Source organism: Macaca fascicularis, chromosome 6, assembly GCF_037993035.2.
Source record: "Macaca fascicularis isolate 582-1 chromosome 6, T2T-MFA8v1.1".
Taxonomy (NCBI): domain Eukaryota; kingdom Metazoa; phylum Chordata; class Mammalia; order Primates; family Cercopithecidae; genus Macaca; species Macaca fascicularis.
This window is the reverse complement of record NC_088380.1, coordinates 45,841,987-45,865,143: the sequence shown is the minus strand read 5'-3', so window position 1 is coordinate 45,865,143 and position 23,157 is coordinate 45,841,987. Positions and strand designations below refer to the sequence as shown.

Sequence of the window (23,157 nt, the reverse complement as noted above, 5' to 3'; positions counted from 1 at the left end):
AGTGGCATTTTTATGATTGTAATTATTACCTTGAATTTGCTCATTAGTAGTCATATAGAATTACGTTTTTTGGAGTGGGAAAAAATCAACAGATATTTACCTCTGTTAGGATTGATTTGTAAGTGTGAATGTTTTCTTGATTGGGCAGTGGTAATAGGATTGCTTTATTTGCCTAATAAATTTTTTCTGTTATCTTGCACAAAGATGGATTCCCATTTGTCCTCTATGAATACTTCAAATTACTGAAAAGTAGAAAATGAAAACTCTATAGGAAGAATATTAGTTTTCTACTTACGTCAAGACCTCTCTGTGGCTACTCATATACTGAACTTGAAGAACTCATTGTAATCTATCAAGTGAAGGAAATAAAAGAAAAGGTAGAGGCTCTTAAGAAAATGGACTGGTATGAACTTCAAGACCTGAAAGAGGTCACAAGTAGAGATGTGTATGAGTCAGGCACTCGGGGGGATGACACAAGTAATGATCAGATTAACTGATGATAGAGTGCATTGTAAGGGAGCACAGTAAGAGATGTGTATGAGTCAGGCACTCAGGGGGATGACACAAGTAAAGATCAGATTAACTGATGATAGAGTGCATTGTAAGGGAGCACAGGAAGGAAAGAAGCACGGGAAATCATCTCAGGAGTATTAGAGACAGACTTTATGGCAAGTGAGATTGTCCATCAGGAAACCACAGTGATGCCAGTGGCCCAACACCACTTTGGGGATTTATCATTCTCATAACTCATGCACTCTGACTCTTCTAGCTTATTCATTCTTTACTTTAAATCTCCTCAACAATGGACATGATTAAGTCTATTAGTCACAATCTGATTGAAGCATCCCCATCGAAAGAGTTCTCCAGCCAGATCATCATATGGGCTGCTACCTGAGTTATAGATGACCATCTTTGGAGTAAGCATCAATCCTGGTTGAACCAGTTATCAGAGATTTTTAAAGTCACATGAGAAAAGCTTACCAATTTGTACAAAACACACACACACAAATACTGCTTTCATTTTTTAATAAAGGAATAACTGGATTAATGTGAGAAAGAGTTTCATGAAATTAGATTTTTTTATGCAAAAGTTTTGCTTTATTTGTTCCCAAAACAACTTTTTATCTTATGTTCCCTCCCAGGACAGACACAGCCTAGCGTTGTTTTTTTTTTTTTGTTTGTTTATTTGTTTTTGTTTTTGTTTGTTTTTTGTTTTGTTTTGCTTTATGTTTAGGTTTAAAATTGTGGATGCCTCATCCCCTTTCAAGCTCTGTTGAAGTTTCATTTTACACTGATTATTTAGAGAGACCCCTTCTGTTCTCAGTGCTGCAGCTTTAGATCAATCAATTCCCCAAAATTATTATCAAAACTTCTTCACAATTCTTTACTAAAAACTTCCCTTCCAGTTCATTTGGCAAACTGATTGTAGATAAATATGCCTGCATCATAAAGCAAAAGATTTGAGAGAACAAACTTACCTGTTGGAGAAAGAGAGGCTAAGTGTCTTTCCCATTAATAGCAAGATATGTAGGAGCTAGGACTCTCCACTCTATTCCATGTAAGTTAATTTCTTAAAATAATGTTTTGCACACAAAGTTTTTTTCCTGAAGAGCCCTGCAATAATAGTGTAGATCAAGATTAACTTTCTTATCCATGGAAAAATATTCTCTATGCCTAACCAAATACTTATGATCCTGTCAAGCTGCTCTTCCTAAAATTTCATAAAAATTACCTTCCAAACCCTTCTCTGAACCTATGTCATGATACTGTTTCATTCTAATGTCTTCTCTCCCCTCCTGTTCCTTTTCTCTTGTCCTCTTCATCCCCATTGTCTGTGTAGTTTCTACACTTTTTTGAAGTCTAACCAAGACCCTTCATGTCACCAATGATGTGCAGAATTACTCTACGATGAATGATATATTATTTGAATTTACATAAAGTCACTAGTAGGTTATTTAGCCTTGGAATTAATGCTCACATCTTTTTGTGTATTATGCTTGAATTTATATTCTCAACACTTTCAGTCAGGGTCAATGTCATATACTTATTTTGTATTCTCCACAGTTGCCGAAGGTGCAGGTTACAGGGAAAATGGTGGTTAACTTGAATTCATGTTATCTTTAATTTCCATTCCTTTTGTTTACCTTTTCCAACTTCTTCTAAATGAGGAACCCTTTTTTAATTATAAATCTGAAAGCTATATGAACTCATTACCCAAAAGAAGCTTATCAGTAGTAATACCTATCCCTTGTTAGAATTGCAGATTCTTTCATCCCACTCCAGACTTACTAAATCCTAACCTGTTTTGCAGTAAGACAACCCAGGTGATTCTTATACATATTAAAGTGTGACAAACACTGCACTAATGAATCCATTCCGAATGAACTGAATTAATTTTTGCATTAAACAAATAGAGGAAATGAGTGTTTAAATGTTTATTTTATCATGTGTGCATGTGGTGTGTGTGTGTGTGTGTGTGTGAGAGAGAGAGAGAGAGAGAGAGAGAGAGAGACAGAAAGAGAGAGAGAGAGAAAGCATCAAGGGAAATATTTTGGAGACAAATAACCTTTTAGGCTGCAGTAGACTTGCCTCATAAATATCTTGTTAATATATTTCCTGTGGACACTATTATTTCTGCCATGTGTTTTTTTTCATTTTGTAGAAGCATATTAAGCCACATAGGAAAACAGGGCTGTCAGGATATTACTTCAAAAACACATTGGAGGTACCTAAGAGCCAAAAATCATTTGATGAATTTTTAAAAGCTGGCTGCATTTTAAAGGCATTTATAATTCAAGGTGTTTGATTAACTTTTGACGAGTTGAGTGTTGCTAGATTTAAAGATCGAAAGGAACAATTTGGAATGGTCTGGTGAATTTTTAAAGACAGAGAGAAGCAGAAAAATTGTGGTTTTACCCTTCTTAGCTTCGATACTTTTGTTATTTTTGTTACAATCACAAAACAGAACCCCTTTAATCTGTTTATGTCACATGGGCTAACATGGGGCTACCCAGGATTGCTTCCTACTCATGTAACATATCTGTAATATCAGCAATATCCATTAGGTATTTTAACTTGCCAAAGACAAGTAGTACAAATATATATTCGATATAAGTTTACAAACAGTCTTATGTAAAGCTGATTTTATGCAAGCTGAAGGAGTTACGATGGAAATGAAAGACAGATAAACAAGAGGAAAGGGAGAGAAGTTAAGGAGTGAAGAGTGTAAACCTTAATTTCAAAAATTCACATATACAACAAAATCAAACAATCATGTTACAAACATGTTTATGATTAGTAGGAACCAGATGACAGCCTCATATTATAACTTCTGTCAATTGGAGCCAAAGCTTTACAAAAAGATTTGCCTATTTGGAATATTGTGTTCAAATGTGAGCACCTTGTTTTATGAAGAATATTTTTAATCTGATATAAGCCATTTTCAGTTATTGATTGATTCACTTATTCCTTTTTTTTTTTTTTCTGAGACAGAGTCACTCCATCACCCAGGCGGTAGTGCAGTGGCGCGATCTTGGCTCACTGCAACCTCTGTATTCTGGGTTCAAATGATTCTGCTGCCTCAGCCTCCCAAGTAGCTGGAATTTCAGGTGCCTGCCAACATACTCACTAATTTTTTGTATTTTTAGTAGAGACAGGGTTTCACCATGTTGACCAGGCTGGTCTTAAACTCCTGATCTCAAGTGATCTGCCCACCTCGGCCTCCCAACATTCCATATTTCTTGAACCAAATAATATATGAGAATGTTTGGTAAGTGATGACATTGCAAATGCGATCATTGCACTTCCTTTTAAAGACCTTATAGTTTAGTATAAAGAATATAAACAAGTAAGTCCAATAATGTGTTGTAGGAACTAAGACTCAAGATGATCAAGATACAGAGGAAGCATAAAGATAAATTCTCCCTGGGACAATTAAGAAAGGGTATTAGTGGATGTGAAACCATCTTCCTCAAGACACAGTCTAAGGAATTTGTATGATTAGTTTATGAACAAATTGTTTACAAGAGGGTGAAAGATGATAGCTATATATCACAAATTTGGAGAGCTACTTGATGTATGAAGCATTACTTTTATTTGCTTCTAGCAGGTACTGTCAAAATCATAAGGAAAAATTATGAGAAGAAAATGAAAAAGGAAGGAAACTATTGTTTTACGAGTGCCCACAATGTGCCAGGCTTGCGGTGGGCTCTTTATAGGCACTGTTGTAGTTAACCACATAACAGCTTTGTCAACGAATAACTTTGCTAACACATAGCTTGTCTGAGGAGTTGCTACTAGGTCAACATTCAGAGGCCCAGGTGATCACTCTAATTTTTATGTTTTAAGAGAGAAGATTTGCTCCAACTTGGAGCTAAGATTTGTTTGACAAAGCAATAACTTTATTTGATCTAAATAACCATAAATAACAGGGCATGAGTAGTTAGAAGAGGACCAAATAATTGTGCAATTAGGAATGTATCTGTGTGACTTGAAATGACCAGTTATACCTTTAGTAAAATGAAAAATTGGGTATTCTGGTTATTAGAACATATCTATACATGAATAATACCTTCTTTATAATATCTATATTTAGAAATGTGTTATATTCAATATCTGTTTCAGAAGATTGTACAAAATGTGAAATGCATTAAAATACTATACTAAAAAATCAATCAAATACTGAAAAATTTGCATCTATTTAATGTTCTATCCTAGTCTAAACTTCTTTTGATTTCTATTAAAATCTATTTGATACCCAGAGTACTTCTACCAGTCAAACATGATATGCAAAATGATTTAAGCCAGATGTTGTCATCTCCTCTGCCATACAGAGGCAGTGTTTTACTAGTTCACTAGTATAAATACAGAAAGTCTACAAAGACAAAAAGAAAGCAAAAAAAGTGATATTTTCTCCTGCACATTATTATAAAACAGTGAATTAGAAATCTAAATAATTTGTAGGAAATTAATATTTTGATACACAGCAGAGAATTACTTTTATTTCATGGTATCAGTTACTAACGAAGGAAGCAGCTTTTGTTTAGGTTACTATGAAAAGTTAAGTACAGTTTTGCCCATAAATTCTAGAAGCTCAGGTTAAGCACATTACTTTAGACATTTCTGTCATGAGTTCCTGATTAGCTCTGTGTCACTGCAATGTCAAGTTCAGTTTTAGAGGTCAGGAAAATATTTCTGAGTTGCAAAACATTTGAAGCCATTTGCCCTACCTTATACAAATGACTGTTTACATAGGTGACAGTAATGTCAGGTGGACTTACATGTTTATAATCAGGGCTAGCTAATGCCAGCAAAAATAGCATTGAGAAGTTGATGTGTTTCATACCCTATGGATTATTAAAGGTATACAAATAATGTGCTAGGCCAAATTGAAATTGGAAACAGATTTGTCTATGTTCCTATGACAGGATGCATTACCAATAGTTTTCATCTTAACTAGGAGAAATAACTACTTAGCCATTCATAAATGCCCTATAAAGAAAACCAGGAAAATTCTACCAAATTAAAATTAATATGCTAAGTCCCCATTACTTTTACAATTTATTATAATATATAAATATGCATCCAGATGAAGGGACCTATTACCCAAGTAAATTTGCACCAAGATTCTTAAAACAGTTACTACACCACTGGGAAGTTCTTAATTGAGCTCTCAGAGAGTATACAAACAAGAAAAAAGCAGAAAAGCTGGAACAGACAGATTCTAGAAAGTATGCCAAGACAATCTTTAAAAAGCTTGCATCTGTAAACTGCACTCAGTTTGTTCTTTGGGAGTCCAATTTTATTTTATTTTCTATTTAACTTTTTTTGCTTCATGAAATCAACATGGGTAAGTTAATTTCTGCCTGATGAGTAAAGGCATGTCTACATTGAAAAAAAATGACCAAATCTTCTAGATAATTTTCTTTATTATAAACATTGCACAAAACCTTAGAGATATATTATGTTCCTAGAAGAAGGTACATAAAATATTTGGCAAGTTCTATTACCATGGGAAGATGCCTAGCAGGGGAACCAATATTATATCATCCAAAACTTAAGAAGATAACTTAGTGTGGGTTTTGTCTTTATTCACTGTAATTGATGTATGCATAAGCATTTTTAAATCATTTTGCCTGGGCTGGAAACTCAATGTAGCAGGCACTATGAGGGATATTATAAGGTAACTGTACAGTTTTTGTCTTTAAAATGTCTTAAACCAGCTAGAGTGATAAACCCATTACTTAGGAAATAGAAATTCAGCAGAATAAAATAAAATGAAATAGTGATAAACTAATACATACATAATTTCTAAGGTACCTATGATAGTATGAGCTACAGATGACTAAATTGTTTTTTTCTCTCTATGTCCTTTATTTAAACACCACCCATCCCCACCAAAGACACACATACACACAGACATGGCAAATACACAAAACCTCTGTAACACCTAACAAAGGGCTGTATTTACTCAATAAGTGGATTTTCAAAATAACTTAATACTGTATCAAGAGAAAATCATTTCACAGAGAAGCACCTGCTCTATGCATATTGAATCTGGACATTCAATTCATGAAATCTAAGCCTCTATGATAAGAAAGTTTACTCTTTTTTCATTGCTAGGGGTGTGCCATTTCTTAATTCTGTTATTCATACTAGAAACAGAGTATGGAGGCTTTAAAAGAAGAGATTATTTTAAGTGTTTTTCATACTTCCCAATGGCTATTTCTCCTCTCATGAATAACCTTCAGTTGTTCTTTTTCTCACTAAGAAATTATTGAGGACATGCAGCAAGGTAATGGCTGATGAGTTTTGACTTGGTAATGAACAAAGTTGTTTATATAACTTTTGAAGGCACTTTGTTGTGCAAGTCTATATTTAGCCCTTAGTTTCTCCATAGGGGAATATGTCACATTAAGTACAAAGGGAATTTGTAGGTGATTAAATCATTTATTTCATCAAACATGTTGCTATTTGATTCAATTATTCAAGTCAGCTAACTTTAAGCACCTACTATCTATCATGTAGGCACTGGAGATATAAAGATTAATGAGACTTTAGAGATAAAATGTTGAATGAAGTCTAAGTTAGTTACAGAGTTAAGGACAACAAAACTCTAGAGACTTAACTGAGTTTTACATTTCACTGATAAATAAAGTCCACAGAATATAAATATGTGTCTAATTCTCACAAACAAGAGCAAGTTGACTGAGACTAACACAGGACTCTAAATCCCCAGGTCAATACTACACCAAAAAAAGAATCCCTAAAATAGCCCAAGCAACTCTGTGTGTGGGGGGTGTGTGTGTGTGTGTGTGTGTGTATGTGTATACCTGAATCAGCAGGAAACCAAACATTACTGCTGCAGACAATGCCCCAAATAGCACTCTACCTCATTTATTGGCAAGAAACACCAAATTAGAATATCAGTGTTGATCCCACAAACTACAAAAGGTAAAATAAGAACATTATCTTTTTAAGCAAAATGTAATGAAGAGGTAAGATTTGCTGAGCAATAACATCTAAGTTTTACTGAGATGGCAATATAGAAAACCTTTGGGTTAAGAGCTCATAACACACATACACATTGCTTCATGTAGACTTTAAACAGTACTTTAAAAGCATCCTCTTTGAATAATTTATTTTCTTACCAATGGTAATATTTAACTGATTCAAGCCATGATTACTTAGTAATGCATACCTATACTGTGTAACATATGATACATATGTTATATATTCATTATATGAGATCATCAGATGACAGGGGCCAGAAAATAATTTGTAAATAATGGTTTAGAAAAAATATGAATAAACTTATATCTATGCTCCAATAAATCTGTTTTTAACATATCTCTAAAATGACTGTGCATACTCAGAATAGCTATATTCTTATTTCTAGTTTTTAAACTTGTTTTTAAAAACTAAATATAGTATATAAACACATGCCCTTTGTAAAAATAAATACAAGTAATTTCTAAGCATACGACAAATACATTTCTTATTTAAGATGATTCCCAGTACATGCCTTTATCTCTTCCTGCTACAGAGACCCAATTAATAATAGTAAAAGAATAAAATACAAACTCAACCACAAAGTAACCTGATGCATGAATTTGTATTTGGGAGCAACCAGGAGATGAGACAGAGGAACATGTTTCTAGAGGACAGAAAATAGATATGAGTGAAGTGTCAGATAACATGGGTTCTGTAGCCAGCAACCATGGCCCTTTCTTGTTAATAAAATCTTGTATGGCTGGCATCATATACTACTTCAGGGATTAAACCAGTATTTACCTAATTCAATGACTAACAGTAGTTGCCTTATTTCGATTTACCAAATATTCAGTTTTAAATCCTTTCTTGCAGCTAAGGCTGGCCACGTGATGCAGTTCTGATAATAAAATGCTAGAGAAAGTAAGTTAAGAAACTGTAGCACAACTTTTGCCTTCACAATAAAAAGAAAGAAATATATGAGGAAAGTCTTTTGCTGTCTCCCTACTTTGGATGCTGTCATGTGAGTATATGAATGTGTGTAGTTGTTGCCATCAACTTGTGATCATGAGAAGAAGACCAAAGAAAACAAAGTATTGCGGGCACAGTGCCTTGGCATCACTGAAGTGCTGAACAAATGCTGGCCTTGCCTACTCCCAAATTTTGTTTTGTAATATAATGACATTAATGTATTGGATAAACCAATGCTATTCAGGTATTTTGTAGCCTGCAGTTAAATGTATGCTGGTGGTTACTGATGAACCTTGAAGGGAAAGCAGAGGGAACATGGAGTATATGTACAAAGAACAGGAGACAAGGAGACAGCAGGTGTCCTGGAAGAATACTAAACAGCCTCTTAGTTAAGAAACAACAGGACCACAGAAGACAGAACAGAAAGTGGGTGACTTATGCTGATGGTAGGTATGAGACATCCCTCCCTCCATGTTGCAGAATAGTCTGTAGCCAACCATGTATCTGAGGATGGCGGAGGGAAATGTCAGTGGTTCTTTTATAAGGCAATTGAATGAGAGGGAGAACTAGGACAGTTAAGAGAGATGTCAGTGGCCTAAAGTAAAGCCCTCCTCATTCTGGTATTTAGAGAAATATGAGGACAAGCTCCCCACCTATTTACCCTAAAGAAAAACTTTAAATTAACAAATTCTGCAACATTACCAGAGTTTCTTGTCTTTAAATGTGATTGGACATCAATAGATTACCGAAAGAAAACATTCAACGCACCAGAGAAAGACCTAGAAAAAGAGATAAAACAATGATTCCACAGTAAAGAGAAAGAGTTCAGAAAAGAGAAAATAAATTCAAATAAAAATTTAGTAAGTATAAGGATAAAAAATAAAAACAAAACTAATTTTTCTTTTCACTTTGTATAGCTGTAATATGACATATTTTACACATATAATTCATCAAAGCATACAATTCAAATATCTTTAAGTAAATTTACCAAGTATGAAACCATCGCCACAAATCAGGTTTCAGAATATTTTCATCACCCAGATAAGATTCCTGTGCCCACTTACTGTTAATTCCCTTTTCCATCTTTTGCCGCAGGCAACCACTAACCTGTTATCTGTCTCTGCAGATTTGTATTTTCCGGATATTTTACATAAACGGAATCACACAGTGTGTGGCTTCTCATGTCTTACTTCTTTCATTTAACATTCTACACAAGATTTGAAACTGACACTTAGATTTGTTTGCCATAATATGGCAATCATAAATTATAATAATATGGCATTAGTACTTTAGGAATTTAATTTTGGAGTAGTATTCAAAATGCTTCTTTTAATTACCTTGTTTATATTATAGTAGCAGGTAAATTTCATGGTATGGTAATTTGCTTTAAAATTGACCAAAATTTGTTTTCCTACACAAACACACACACACACACACACACATTCAGGCACAAAAACATGCAAACACGCAGACTCCACAATATTATTTAGCAGGTTTACAACATTACAATCTCGACATGAATGACAGCAGACAGCATAATTGATGGCTTAGGTGACATTTCCTAAAATGCTCTCTATCTTCTCAGACTGGTTCACATGTCCTTCTCTAGTATTCTTGGAGTTTGCATATATGTGACATTGTTCTTACCAGATTGTATTCAAATGAACTCTGTATTAAGATAATGCCTCTATTTACTATCAGAATGTCATATAAAAGTAGATATGTTTGATTCATATTTTCAGTTCTAACATCAATCAAGTACATAGTGTCTACACCATGATTTATTCACAATGTTTGTCAACATAAATAGGACTTATTTAAATTAGCTCAAGAGTGTGAATTTAGACATTTAATATTTACTGTATTTCCTTTTGTTAGGTGACTAAATTGTAGAAATACTTCTATCATTTCTTTTTTCAAATTTGTTATTTTGAAGCTAAATGTTTAAATTATTTCCACATTAAAAATAATCAAAGCCTACGGTAGTTCAAATCGTAATTTTTGGAAAACAAAATGGAAAATTATCTCAATAACTATATAACTTCAGCTGGCCAATAATGAAATCCAAATTTGCAAATGTTTGTTTACCATATTTTGGAAATCTAAATTTCCGTAAGGAATTACCCTTAAAAGTCATTTAAATAGAGAGTCCCTCTGTACATGTGGAATATCATTTTCTTCATACTGATCTCATTGGGAATATACAAACTACATTAGACATGCCTATAATATATCTAAACCTCTGGTCTAGCTTTGTTTGATCATAGGACTTTCTAAGCCAATGTTTGGACTCATTTTGGCTTCTGTCTAGACTATACCGTCTGCTTGCTACCTTCCAGAATTCATAAAATCTTCTTTCTAAATCATCACCCCTTTCTTTGTTCAACTCCTTTGCGGACGGTTTATTCCATTTTCTGCATCTCTTTTGTTTCTTTTTTATTTCTTATTTCAGGGAATTGTAGTGGGAAGGATAAGGTATACTGTGTTTCAACCTTCCATTTAAACCAAAAGTCTCAACTGATTTTTTGTTTTGTTTTGTTTTTTGTTTTGTTTTGTTTTTTGTTTATTTGTTTTGAGATGGAGTCTCTGTCACCAGGCTGGAGTGCAGTGGCGCAATCTCAGCTCACTGCAACCTCTGCCTCCTGGGTTCAAACGATTCTCCCGCCTCGGCCTCCCTAGTAGCTGGGACTATAGGCGCCCACCACCACGCCCAGCTAATTTTTGTATTTTTAGTAGAGACAGGGTTTCACCATATTAGCCAGGATGGTCTCGATCTCTTGACCTTGTGATTCACCCTCCTCGGCCTCCCAAAGTGCTAGCATTACAGGTGTGAGCCACCGCAGCCGACTGTCTCAACTGTTTTTTTAAAAAAGAACATTATTTTAAGATTGAGTGTTGTCAGTTGGATACTTTTAATTGTCAGAAGGAATTTGCTGATATAATAAAAAATGCTGCTAATAATTGTTTTTTCACACCATGAGACGTGTCTTAAGTTGTGGGAAGCCTTAATGGCTTTTAAAAGAAAATGATCAAACAAGTCATTCTTCTTTGTTGTTTTTATAGAGATTTGCCTGCTGACCAAAGGACGTCGTACTGCCAGTGTTCGAGCTGATACATATTGTCGTCTTTACTCACTTTCTGTGGACAATTTCAACGAGGTCCTGGAGGAATATCCAATGATGAGGAGAGCCTTTGAGACAGTTGCCATTGACCGACTAGATCGAATAGGTACTCTAGTTTTCTACCTTCTTTATATAAAATTTAGTTTTAATCTCATGGCATAATATAGGTTTGCAATTATAAGTCCCAAATGCGGCCAGGAGTGGTGACTCATGCCTATAATGATATCACTTTGGGAGGCCAAGGCGGTGGATCGTTTGAGGTCAGGAGTTCGAGACCAGCCTGGCCAACATGGGGAAACCCTGTTTCTACTAAAAATACAAAAATTAACCGGGTGTGGTAGTGTGCGCCTGTAATCCCAGCCAGTCAGGAGGCTGAGGCAGGAGAATTGCTTGAGCCTGGGAGGTGGAGGTTGCCGGGAACCAAGATGGTACCACTGCACTCCTGTCTGGGAGAGAGAGTGAAATCTTGTCTCAGAAAAAAGAAAAAAAAAGTGTCCAACATGCCAGTTTATAGCTTACTTGTTAATTTGTGTAGAAATAGCAATTAGCTGTAGCCATATTTCTTGAGAGATCTGGGTCCCTATCTATCTCCTCTAAGTATTCTAGGTTTATTTATTAATGTCTATTTTTGCTAGCTAAACAAACTGATTTCCCGACTGAAGCCAAAACAATTTGAAACTTCAGGTAAAAAGCAATGATAAAAATTCTAGATAGCATTGAACTAGAACTAAAACTATGATAATATGAGTCTATATTGCAAACTAAGTTTTATCACTTTTTTTGTATTTTGGGGTCAACTTTACATTTTATCTTTATATTAGGAATTCAAAATTTGCACATTTAAATTAGTCTCAGCAGAGACATAGTAAAATGTTTGTAATACAGACTCAAGCAGAAAAAAAAAAGCCTTGATAGAAATGCCCTACATACATGCTTTAGCTCGCAAACATCAACATATTTTAAAGTCTTTTCTGCTACCATATATATATATGCTATTTTATTTATATATATATATATAAAAAATATATACACCCAGCTAATATTTTGTTTTAGTAGAGACGGGATTTCACCATGTTGGCCAGGATGGTCTTGATCTTCTGACTTCATCATCCATCCGTCTCAGCCTCCCAAAGTTCTGGGATTACAGACATGAGCCACCCCAGCCTGCAGTTAATTTTTATAACAATATTTACATGAAATGGTTTGTAATCAATACTGGCAATGCAATTTCTAATAAGCACTAAAAAATTGAATTTTTGATCTTTATAAAATTGTAAGAGTGTATTAAAAGTTACATTATTTTTCCCAAGGTTAAAGATACTTAGATTAAGATATTTTGACTAATCACATAATCAGAAAGAAACATTATGCTTCTCGGTTTTGTGGCCATTGCATATAGATGTAAGCTGCAGTTAGTTAAGCAAATATGCTAAATAGTATTTATGTTTATTATTAATGTCGGAGATTTTGTTCTTTGGGAAATTAGGACAGTCCGTAAGTAGTGGGAGGTAACTATTTATTCTGGCAGTCATTTAAAATGATTGCATTCCCAGCAGTCAATGAAATTACAACATATATTTATTTTCAAAAATATACTTTGTTACTTTTAATGTGTTACTTTATTTAGCAGTATTGCAAATTGATTCACTTTTCAGTTACCATATTCACTTGGGTATTAGTGTATCAGTGATACCATAGAAAAGTCACTACTTTCCCCTTCTTTCAGCAATCTACTATTGATTGTAATCATTATTATGCCAGAGACTGTCTAGTATTGCAAACCACTCAGAAGATGATGGCAGGAAGAGCTAAAATGTGTTGAGGTATTAGAGAGAGCCTGCAATGCACTATGCCCTTGGTCCTCACAACAACCATTCAGAAGAGGAAAGATCATAAAGTCGGTCTCAATCTTGGCTGCATTTAAGAATTCCCTGGGGAGGCCAGGCGCGTTGGCTCATGCCTGTAATCCCAGCACTTTGGGAGCCCAAGGCGAGTGGATCACAAGGTCATGAGATCAAGACCATCCTGGCTAACAAGGTGAAAGTCCATCTCTATTAAAAATACAAAAAAATTAGTAGGTCATGATGGCGGGTGCCTGTAGTCCCAGCTACTCAGGAGATTGAGGCAGGAGAAGGGTGTGAACACGGGAGGCGGAGCTTGCAGTGAGCCGAGATCCCGCCACTGCAACTCCAGTCTGGGCAACAGAGCGAGACTCCGTCTCAAAAATAAAAAAAAATTAAAAAAAAAAATTAAAAAAAAATTTTTTTAATAAAAAAATTAAAATAAAAAAGAATTCCCTGGGGAAATTTGCTTTTAAACTACTGAAATCCAGAGCCCATGTCTGATTATTTAGATTTAATTGGTAGGGAACAAGTGGATGTTAGTATTTTTTAAAGCTCCAGAGATAAGAAAAATATCCAGCTAGGACTGAGAAGGACTGGTGTAGGACCCTGGGTCGAAAGCAAAGGCGGCCCTGATACAGTCCGCCTCAGATTTGCATTTGGGAATCACCTGCGGATCTTAGTAAAATGCAGCACCTGATTCAGTGAGTGGGGTCACGCCCAGGAGGCTGAGTTTCTAGCAAGCACCCAGATGAGACAGAGGCAGTTGGTTCATTTTCCATAGTAAGGATGTGCTATCACTTTTTTGTGTGTATGGTCTTTCTCAGCCCTGTTAACCTGCCAACCATGTTTTCTTTGTTTTCTTGGGCACTGTTCTTATTCTTCTCATGTCCTGATATCCTTTCAGGTAAAATGAGATTATGAACACACCTATCTGACAGGGTTGCAGGTTACATAAAATCATCTACCTAAGGTCTTTTGTAGAGAGCCTATCACACAGTAAGTGTTGAAATGTTCTCGCTTATATCTCCATGGTCCTTTCTTGAAAAAGTAACTTTAAAATAAAATGTTGATTCCAAGCCCATCTTATTCCAAAAACCCTTTCTTCCCCCATTCTTCAAGGTGGCCCTCATATTAAATATCTCCTTGTCTTCTGTAAAGTGGCTCTTCGCCATATTACAGGCCGTTCAACTTGAGTAGAAGGGAAGCGTTCCCAGAGAAATACAGGAAGTGTGAAAGGTAGGAGCGACATTGTTATTTGGTGTGTAAAGGTGAGTGACTGGCTTTTTAAACCTCTCCTGCGAAGCACAGCTATACTTTTATTTTCAGGAGCCACTCTTACTTGGCGTTGTCTTCAGTCATTGGTAGGCTTTCTAAGTTCCTATCTTTCTTTTGCTGACAGGAAAGAAAAATTCAATTCTTCTGCAAAAGTTCCAGAAGGATCTGAACACTGGTGTTTTCAACAATCAGGAGAACGAAATCCTCAAGCAGATTGTGAAACATGACAGGGAGATGGTGCAGGCAATCGCTCCCATCAATTATCCTCAAATGACAACCCTGAATTCCACATCGTCAACTACGACCCCGACCTCCCGCATGAGGACACAATCTCCACCAGTGTACACAGCGACCAGCCTGTCTCACAGCAACCTGCATTCCCCCAGTCCCAGCACACAGACCCCCCAGCCATCAGCCATCCTTTCACCCTGCTCCTACACCACCGCCGTCTGCAGCCCTCCTGTACAGAGCCCTCTGGCCGCTCGAACTTTCCACTATGCCTCCCCCACCGCCTCCCAGCTGTCACTCATGCAACAGCAGCCTCAGCAGCAGGTACAGCAGTCCCAGCCGCCGCAGACTCAGCCACAGCAGCCGTCTCCGCAGCCACAGACACCTGGCAGCTCCACGCCGAAAAACGAAGTGCACAAGAGCACGCAGGCGCTTCACAACACCAACCTGACCCGGGAAGTCAGGCCCCTCTCCGCCTCGCAGCCCTCGCTGCCCCATGAGGTGTCCACTCTGATTTCCAGACCTCATCCCACTGTGGGCGAGTCCCTGGCCTCCATCCCTCAACCCGTGACGGCGGTCCCCGGAACGGGCCTTCAGGCAGGGGGCAGGAGCACTGTCCCGCAGCGCGTCACCCTCTTCCGACAGATGTCGTCGGGAGCCATCCCCCCCAACCGAGGAGTCCCTCCAGCACCCCCTCCACCAGCAGCTGCTCTTCCGAGAGAGTCTTCCTCAGTCTTAAACACAGACCCAGACGCAGAAAAGCCACGATTTGCTTCAAATTTATGATCCCTGCTGATTGTCAAAGCAGAAAGAAATACTCTCATAAACTGAGACTATACTCAGATCTTATTTTATTCTATCTCCTGATAGATCCCTCTAGCCTACTATGAAGAGATATTTTAGACAGCTCTGGCCTACACGTGAAATGTAAAATATATATACATATACTATAAAATATATATCTAAATTCTCAAGAGAGGGTCAAAAGACCTGTTTAGCATTCAGTGTTATATGTCTTCCTTTCTTTAAATCATTAGAGGATTTAAAATGTTGTTGTAAGATTATTTATTTCTAACCTACTTTTACTTAAGTCCTTTGATATGTATATTTCTCTGTTTTATGAAGAGTTCTTGGATTCAATGGAAACAAAACTGATTTTAAAAAAGGCAACTCAAATGAGCTAGCAAATAGCACCAATCAAAACTTTCTTTCATTAGCTGTGACTGTGCATCTAAATTGTTAATCATTAATCATGAAGAATTAAATAACAAATCCCATTTTATAGATCTAAATTGTATTTCGGTGCTTTCAATTTCGAATTAGGTTAAAGACTGCACTACTTGCTTGGCCACTGTAGGAGACTAGCATTGCCACTGTTAAGAATATCACTAACCTCCTACTTCGGAGGCTGAGGCAGGAGAATGGCTTGAACCCAGGAGGCGGAGCTTGCAGTGAGCAGAGATAGTGCCACTGCACTCGAGCCTGGGCGACAGAGCGAGACTCCGTCTCAAAAAAAAAAAAAAAAGAAAGAAAGAAAAAAGAAAAGAGTATCACTAACCTCAAACATGTTCATTGATCTTTCAGAAAGCTGAGGGAAAATTAATATTTGTCTTCATGTGTTATCGGACTTTTACCAAGACTCGATCAATGTTAGTTGTAAATAACTTTTTCAACCCAAATAAAAATAGCTATTCTGTGTTTTATGAAGCTAAAAGTCATTGTTTAAGAGTTTAGTTTTATCGCTTCACTTCAAAACTTAGAGTTTTAAATTTCACAAAATCTGATTGTGAGAATTATTCAATTGTAATGCAATGGCTTGAAACCTACAATATTATTTTAACCTGCAATGTTTTATGCAAAATTGTATGCTCGAATCTACAACTTGCTTGTATTACACCAAAAATCATTATTTTTCTTTCTTCTTGCCATAATCAAGCATCTGAAAATAGTCCCTGCATGCTCCTGGGGAAAAAAAAAAAAATAGGTTCAAATCAGCCATTGTAGGGAAAGGCTTACAGTATTTCTCGTTTCTAGAAAAGCATAACAATTCATTAATTGCCTCTCTTATAATTCCTATAAGGCTGACTTGGATCTCTGACTTAAGTCTAGAAGTGAGGTTTTCACTTTTATTTAATATTATTGCTATTATTATTTAAATAATTATTTGTAAACCACAGCTTGATTTGGAGTTAAGTATTGTCTATGTCTTCACTGTAGCTGGTAATTTACTATGGTGTTAATTTAAAGAAATAAATTCAATACAGCATCACGTCTGTTTGGGAACACACATTTTGCTCTATGTATATTGTAACTAAATGGTTAGTAAACTTTAAGGCATGTGGTGACTAATGTAGCCCTTAGATAGGAGGTTTGTCATTTTTTAATGTGTTGAAAATAGTACAGACATGGTGGCAGAAAGCAGGGGTAAAGTTGAATGTCTGTGAGCATTGTTTGTCTATTTTCTTAACTCTTTCCATGATCTGTGAGCACCTGCTTCTTCTCAAAGAACTCCCTTAGTAATCATTTGTGCCTAATGCATCCCACACATGTGGCGTATGACTGGAACACAATTGAAAGATACCTAATAACTGGCTTCTGTAAATAACCCAAGTTAACAGCATGACGTAAGTGTAGGTCTTCAGTATCTCTGGCATTGGCAATACATTTAAGAACATACAGAGATTACACATTATACGGGGCAGGGCCTGCAGATAGACTTGAGGACAGAAAACAAAAAAAAAGCAAAAACTCTAAAGTGAATCCTTGCTGCCTGTTATGCCTTTTGCGGATATAATACCTATAATACCCAAATGAGTTGTTATGTTTAATTTCAAACAAATACCAATTCGTGTGGAAGTAATTCACAATGCTAGTTAATGTAATGTAATCATCAGTATGCTGGTGACATATGATGGATGTCAGGAATACTGTTGTAAGAAAGGGATTGTTCAGTCTACCTAGAACCTATGGGAAAGCTGCAAGACCATTTACATATCAGTATAAAACTCCTTTATTTTATTAAAATATGAGAGTTAACTTCAATTTATTAAGAGTATGTATTGGTCCTTTAAATTATTAAAGGTTTACATTTGATAGGATTAATGGATTTGGTAGTGAAATATTTTTATATATATAAATTTTTGGTTTTTTATTTTGAGCACTATTGGGAAAAATAAGCAAAATTGAAATGCATGGTCTTTCAGTGCAACCATACAATTTTTATTCACTTTGTAATAGAATGGACAAAAAAACTAAGGTTTATATGTTAAACTAATAAAATGGTACAGGGTAAATTATATACATATATGTATGAATGTATATATACTTAGATTAAGAAAAAAAAAATGACTCACATTCCTGTAATATAAAGGTCCATTGCTAGTTGAAAAGTGACCTCTTTTCTCTGTACATAGTGAAGCCTGTACGTATGGAGTTTTAATCTGTACAGAAAGAAATGTATTATTGATTGGTCTTTCTCCTGCTGGGAAGATAATAGAATAGCTTATTCTTACAACAATTGTATGATCAGGGATGAGTTAGAGTATTTCTTTTGTCTTTGCTCAAAGCCATACATATATAAATATATATAAAGATTATTAATAAATTCAACAAAAAATAAACTACAATCATGAATATTTTATTTTATCAATATATGCTAATCAAATGTTTTATTTTATTAACAAGTACAGCTTTGCCTCTATTTTTACATCACAAAATTTCCAAGAGCTTATACTTGATAATCACATAAAATCAATTATATTCTATAATTCTGGAATAAGAGGACTTTAAATGGAACATGGATTTTTCAACCACTTCTCTGTTTCACCCTTTACATATAGTAAAATATGAGCTTATTTTCTTTTTCACTCTGTGCCTTTTTAGAATGTGGTTGTTCTCCAACTTCAAAACACAGCCATTTTATGTAATTATTGGATATACGGATGAGAAATAATTTTCCTGTAATAGTAAATAATTGTCCTGTAATATATTTATACAAACCTATTTTGTTATAATAGTTCTATAACATACCAATTTTGTTATAATAGTTTTATAGCATACCTATTTTGTTATAATAGGGCCTTGTGCTCTATTATAACAAAACAGGTTTATATAAATATATTCATATTTATAGCCTTAAACAAAATAGGTTTGTATAGTACGCCCAAAGCCCTATTATAACAAAATAGGTTTGTATAAATATATTCATATTTATAGCCTTGGGCCCTGCAAAGGTATTTGGATAGTGATAGAACCTCCCCATACAACTGTGTTTTAAATGATACCTAAAAGCCTGAGATACAGTTTATCATAATGAGAATAAGTAGTAAAGCATTCCTGAAAACAAGGATGATAAATAGTAGCGATGGCAATATATTCTATTCACCAAAAAAAATAGCTTGTCTCCAAGTCTGGTTGACCTCTTCATAAGTGAATGATTCCCTGATGAATGCTGTTCCACTTTAAAGAGATGGTTATTTTGCGATTTATAAACTTAAATGAGTATACTATTTTCAGGACGCTACAAAGTACATAGGCAAGTTATTACCGTCATTCCTATAGGACATGGAATGATTTAAACAATATGGCATGTTTACAATTTTAGGAGATTTATTTCAAATCCTGAATTATGTGTACTTCAAATTATGAGCAATCTCTATTATCTTTCAAGACTATTTAAAAAATCTCCATACCTCCTCTTTCAGCTTAGGTTTTTATATTTGTTGATTTTACTATGTCACTTTGCTTCTATGGCCCTCATTTGCACCATTTATAATGTTAAGCTGTTTGAATGAGATATCTCTCCATTATATCTTTATCTTTTTAGAACATGTGCCATAAAACCCATGTGGTTATTTTGTTCATATGTACTACAACTAGCAAACTTTTATTATATGTTCACCTACCTTAAAAATTACTTATACTATACCATGGGAAAGAAACATGGTCCTTATAGAATTGAATGCTGAGCTATTTTGAGTCCTGAAAAGAATGGCCAAAAATTTAAGGAACTGTGATTGCTGCATGCACCAAATTGTAGCACATTTCTATAACTGTATTCAATATGGTTATTGTCAAGGAAAACTAGGATAGAAATTTCCTTTTAAAGATTTGCTGTTGTACTTAGGTAAGTATATCTGCTTTTACCACTCAAAAACAATTACTTTCTTAAGCAATTTCAATTTTTTCCTTTTTAACAACCCTGCACTTGCACAACCCTGCCTCTCTTGCCTCACCCTAATCCTGACCCTGCTTTCAATTCAGGCTTTGACAGGGACCAATGGAGATTTTAAGGTTTTTTAATGAGAGAAGCCTTGCTGACATTCCCCCCGTCCCACCTTGAAAATTGCTTAAAGATGATCTTAAAAGAACCTACAGATAATGCTCTGAATTTGTTTCCAAGGTCCTTGATGTGGAGAGAATGAGTTATATTAAATGCTGGAGAAAGACTTATCATTTAGTGAAAAATTAAACATGCTTTTCTAAAATGTGGATGTTTAACAGAGCACAGCTGATTGGGAACACGGGCAGTTCAGTGCAGCTGGAGTGTCTCACAGGGTGAAGAGGAACCCAGATCAAGTGGGGAATAGGGATTTCAAAAACCTTCTGAAGGCTTTTAACATCAGGGCAAAAGTTTTACAGTGTTATACTTTATATTCTTAATTTAAACTTATCAGCGGGAAGGATTCACAATGAAATGTCTGTTTTGCTCATGTAACAAGGAATAAAATAATTTATTTTATTATTTAAAATAATAAGAGCAAAAACTGGCGGCTATTTGCAATCTCACCCTGCCTTGTGAGGATGCTGGGTCTTAAGGAAGGTCCTAGGATTGCTAAATAGAGTAATGGGAATAGGAAACTGAAAGTTTACTTGCTTTGCATAAGAGAAGGAATATATTGCAGCAGGGAAGGGGCACAAGAAGATAAGAGCTAGAAGAACCTGTGAGAAGGGAAAGAAGTGACAAACTAATTTTGGCTAAAATAAAGCAATTTCTCAGGTCAGGCGTGGTGGCTCATGCCTGTAATCCCAACGCTTTGGGAGGCCAAAGTGGGAGGAATGCTTGAGGCCAGTAATTGGAGACCAACCAGAGCAGTAGGTCAAGACCTGGTCTCTACAAAAAAAAAAATAAATAAAAATGTTAATTGACCAGTATATACCTATATACCTGCAGTGTTTAGAAAGCCTGACTACAGGTGGTGTACTCCTGTAGTCCTAGTTACTCAGAAAGTTAAGGCAGGAGGATCGCTTGAACTCAGGTCAAGGCTGCAGTGAGCCTTGTTTATGCTGCTGCACTCCAGCTAGGGGGACAGAGCAAGACCCTTTCTCAAAAAAAAAACAAACAAACAAAAAAGTGAAGCAAGTTCTTTAATTTCTATTGGTGATATCACACACTCCAAAGACTGGCAAAGGTGAACATTCTTTGGAGCTATTTTATTTCTAATGTAATATCAATGGCCATTTACTCCCAAGGGAAAACATCTTTTTTTTTTTTTTTTTTTTTTTTTTTTTAAGATGGAGTCTGGCTCTGTCACCCAGGTGGGAGTGCAATGGCAGGATCTTGGCTCACTGCAACCTCAGCCTCCCAGGTTTAAGCAATTCTCCTGCATCAGCCTCCCAAGTAGCTGGGATTACAGGTGCCCGCCACCCACCATGGCTGGCTAAATTTTTGTAATTTTTAGTAGAGACAGGGTTTCACCATGTTGGCCAGGCCAGTCTTGAACTCCTAACCTCAAATGATTTGCCCACCTCATCCTCCCAAAGTGCTGGGATTACAGGCCTAAGCCACCGCACCTGGCCCTTCTATTTTTTTCTACATAGTTGTTCCAATAATACCATATAAGCAAAGAATACTATTTATTTATTCAATTGAAGAAATCTGAATAAAGTAGTAACTATAATAATTCTTCAAAAGAGAAGGACCATTTTATGTTTCCAGTATATTATATAATTGAATTCAAGTAACACAGAGTCATTCAGACTTTTTTTTTTAAATAATGGAGTTTTGTAAAAAACAGGTTGTAATTTTACCAGACTGACCATCGCTGTCTACAGAAAATATTCATATGTGTAGAGGCAAAGAGATTTTTTTGAAAGGTTTTTATTTCCTGTTAAATTCACGAGGAAAACTCCAGAGAATGGAAAGATTTACTTTTGAAGGAAGAAAGAACATAACCCAAAGAAATTCAAAAGATTCAAAAAGAATTTTCCAAATGTATTCTCATTTCTTTCTCATATTTGTTCAAGGTCTTAGTTTCCAAGCATTTAAAATTAAATATTGTTTGCCTAACTTTTCTAACATCTATCACCAACCTATCCTATTACAATTCTGTTTAAAATGTACAGTTCTAAATGTCCTTGCGTGCCTCACTATGGAAAGTGTGGTGCATATAACTGTAGCATCAGTATCACCCAGAAGTTTGTAGGAAGTGCAGAGTCCTTGGCCTTACCCTGTACCTACAGAAGTCTGCTTTTGGGCAAGATCCCCAGATGATTCATATGTGTGTTAATATAGAAAAGAGTGAAACTAGCAAGTCCTAGAGGAGGTAAATTTTAAGGGTTTAAGGGCTTTTTAAGGGAACTTCCAAGTGTGAAGACATTTCTGGAGATGATAAGTCAACATAGCATGGGATCTTGGCTAAACAAGGAAAGCGAGAGAACATTAAATAAACACAAGGAACCTGAAAGCAGCGACAAACCACCTAGTCATAATTTTATCCTGGACCATCCAAAGTTTACTCTTGATCATGCTGTCTAACGCAGCCTGCCTCCTGGCACTTGCTACTTAGAAACAGGGAAGAGAAAACTAATATGAGTTAGGTATTATAATTTCCTTATGTCAGATAAATTTTGGTGCCATAGCTAGCAATGTTTCTTAATATCCCATCCGTACAATGTGTCCATTGCCTTCTGTAACATTTTTAATGATATCAATAATACATTGACATTGTAAAAATAAATGAATGTGGTCAATATTTTGCAAATGAGCTTCTCTTCATCAGCTATGTCTGTATACCTGCAGTGTTTAGAAAGTCTGACTACAAAAACTGGTTCTACTGCCTGACTTGTGTACTCATGGTAGAATTATATAGTCATATTGTGTCTGGAATTGGTTCCTTATGGTGGGTTCGTGGCCTTACTAACTTCAAGAATGGAGCTGCGAACCTTCAGGGTGTTACAGCTCTTATAGATGGCACAGACCCAAAGAGTGAGCAGCAGCAAGAGTGAAA

At 35.8% G+C, this 23,157-nt stretch overlaps 1 protein-coding gene across 3 annotated transcripts in view; it reads left to right on the top strand.

Moving 5' to 3' along the window:
• Window positions 1-22,911, top strand: part of HCN1 (hyperpolarization activated cyclic nucleotide gated potassium channel 1) — a 439,910-nt gene extending 416,999 nt beyond the window's left edge. For all 3 annotated transcript variants that reach the window (XM_045393695.3, XM_005556858.5, XM_073995120.1), the window contains 2 exons: window positions 11,524-11,688; window positions 14,826-22,911. In XM_045393695.3, coding sequence (XP_045249630.1) covers window positions 11,524-11,688; window positions 14,826-15,715 — 1,055 coding nt within the window. In that variant the 3' untranslated portion in view covers window positions 15,716-22,911. The remainder of the gene's footprint in view (window positions 1-11,523; window positions 11,689-14,825) is intronic.
• Window positions 22,912-23,157: the final 246 nt, after the last annotated feature.